General features: G+C 42.7%; 1 protein-coding gene across 6 annotated transcripts in view; it reads left to right on the top strand.

Moving 5' to 3' along the window:
- The window catches only part of CAPN3 (calpain 3), a 156,037-nt gene that overhangs the window by 68,013 nt on the left and 85,317 nt on the right, over positions 1-2,707 (top strand). For all 6 annotated transcript variants that reach the window (XM_018569499.1, XM_018569497.1, XM_018569498.1 and 3 more), the window contains exon 3: positions 2,042-2,160. In XM_018569499.1, coding sequence (XP_018425001.1) covers positions 2,042-2,160 — 119 coding nt within the window. The remainder of the gene's footprint in view (positions 1-2,041; positions 2,161-2,707) is intronic.

Genomic DNA, 2,707 nt, shown 5'->3' with positions numbered 1-2,707 from the left:
GGCTGAGTGACGCCCCCGGACACCGGGCTGAGTGACCCCCCCCAGACGCCGGGCTGAGTGACCCCCCCGGACGCCGGGCTGAGTGATCCCCGTGGATTCTCTGGTGACCACTGTGGGCTCTCTGGTGGCCAGTTTAGTTTTTAAATTAAAGAGGACAGCAGCTGATACACAAGGCTGAATAGAGGCCTGACGCTGGCAAAGGACGGTGGCAAAGGATGGTGGCATAGGCCACCCACCCCCGCCGTGGGGCCCTATTCAACCTTGGGCACTGGCTGCTGTCCTCTTTAATTTAAAAAGTAAAAATCCACACTATGACTAAAATACGACTAAAACTAAAATGGCATTTTAGTCAAAAGACTAAAACTAAGACCAAATTGAAATTTGCCATCAAAATTAACACTGCTGTTCATTTACTTTCCAATTTATTAATTGATAAAAAAATAACATTTTTATTTCTGAAAATAATTCTTACTTTAGAGCATTTTTTCACACCTGCCTAAAACTTTTGCACAGTACTGTATATTTCAATTTAAACTTTGACTCTGGCCTGTTGAGATACCCCTGGGCTCATCACGGGATAGTCCTTCTCCTGGGTCATCTTACGTGGACTCCCTATCCTACCCTGCATGTTCTTTGGTTCTTCTTCCCTCCTACATACATCCAAATACACTACTTTTGGATGGCCATTCAGTACATGGATCTAATAAAATGCCATGATCCAGCATCATTTTTCTCCAGTCATAAAATAACAGTAAACTCAGGTTAAAATCTTAAAAATACATTCAAGCACTCCATTAACATAACTATTTTATGTATCACTTGTCTGTACATCCTCAAATCATCTCTGAATTTGTGCTGGCACTGTCCTTCCTTCTGGAGGGTGGCTATTTTTGTTCCCAATGGTCTCTGTGTGTGTTGTAAAGTAGCCACCACTCCAAGCTCCTTCCTGTGATGGACTACAATCTCAATGCAAATTAGTAAACTAAATGTGAGATTGTAGACCATCACAGGAGTGAGCTTGGAACAGTTGCTACATTACAATACACACAGGGACCATGGGGAACAAAAGTAGCCACTCTCCAGAAGGAAGGACAGTGTTGGCACAAATTCAGAGAGGATTTGAGGATGAAAGCCGAGTGATACACATATAAGCTAGTTTTGGTAATAAATAGGGTACTTGAATGCATTTTTATAGTTTAAAAAATAAGCACAAAGGGGGCGCCTTTCCTGGTGCAGGTCAATTTTATTTCAATAAACGCGTTATTGAAACGCGTTAACGTCACTACACACAGGAATCGCCCAGTGGATGTCTTACTGCTTGTCAGCTTTCATTCCATGGCTGTGTGACACTCATGTTTGTGAGTACCATTCTGTTTTTACTTTGTGTTCATTGAAATAAAATTGACCTGCGCCAGGAAAGGCGCCCCCTTTGTGCTTATTTTCCAGACTCTCAGCTTTCCCGGCTTTTTTGGGGCAGCATCCTGCAGCATGCCCAAGAGGATTTCCCATTGAGGATTGATAGTTTGTGGCGCTTCACTGCTTTTTACCTCATTTTTATAGTTTAACTCATGAGTTTAGTGTCACTTTAAACTTCTATAAAATATATAAGATGAAAAACTGCCACTTTAGTACACATGCATACACATTTCTGTCTTCATATCAGATGTCTGAAAAGACTGACTCATATTCCCTGGCCGGCTTTATATATCGGGCTGTCGAGATGCAGAGAATGTGTGCGATGCCATGCTTCCATGGCAAGGATTTCTTTCTGCAGTGACTGGACACCTGTAAACTTCCATGCCTCAGGTTACAGATTAAGATTGACAATCTGGACACAGCATGACCATGTTTAACGAAATCCGATTCTGAACATGATGCATTAACAGATTCATGCAGTCCACAACACACAAATGTCTGTTTATTAGGTGGGTGTTAGTTACGTGCTGCTTTCGAATAATTCAGTCATGGATTAAACAACCAGTAACTGTTAGTATAACAGAAAAAAACACAGTCATGTAACCATTATTATTTTTATCCCCAGGTGACTGCTGGTTTTTGGCTGCCATTGCTTGTCTAACCCTCAATGAAAAGTTACTTTTCCGTGTCATACCTCCAGACCAAAACTTCACCGAAAACTATGCTGGGATATTTCATTTTCAGGTGATAAAAACAAAGTTATTTCTGTTACGAGCCTCAATGATGATAAAATTAATACATGTGATGCATTATTATTAATGGCGACCAGTTATTATTAGCGATGAGTTGGTACCTGGTTGTCACCACCCCCCATCCTTTTGTCTAATCACATCTGTTTTACGTCATTAAAGTTATTTTAAAGCTTCATTTATTTTTTTTATTTTTATAAATGGGAGGCCCATACTTGTAGAAATCCCTTGTTGTTTTTCATTAAATGTAATTTCCTCGTTCTCTAGTGGGCCCCCGCAGCGCTCTTCCTCCACCCCTTGCACAGGTGCCTTCATCAGCTAAGTGGCTGCTATGGAGGCACCCTGCATGCTTGTCCTCGGCCATGCCCGCAAGTGGGAGTGTGCGCACATAGACACATCCATCCTTGCGGCAGACCACGCCCCTCCTCTCTGCCCAACAGGTTGATTGACGGCAGAAGGAGCCTATAGTTCCTCTGCCCTCAATCTCCTTCCCACAACCAGGAAGTTCGAGACTGAGGAGTGCTTCGGGGACCGGCGGCGGT

This window comes from Nanorana parkeri, unplaced genomic scaffold, assembly GCF_000935625.1.
Source record: "Nanorana parkeri isolate BGI_ZX_2015 unplaced genomic scaffold, ASM93562v1 scaffold1344, whole genome shotgun sequence".
NCBI lineage: Eukaryota > Metazoa > Chordata > Amphibia > Anura > Dicroglossidae > Nanorana > Nanorana parkeri.
Note: the sequence above shows the minus strand (reverse complement) of the source record. Positions and strands in the feature narration are given on the sequence as shown.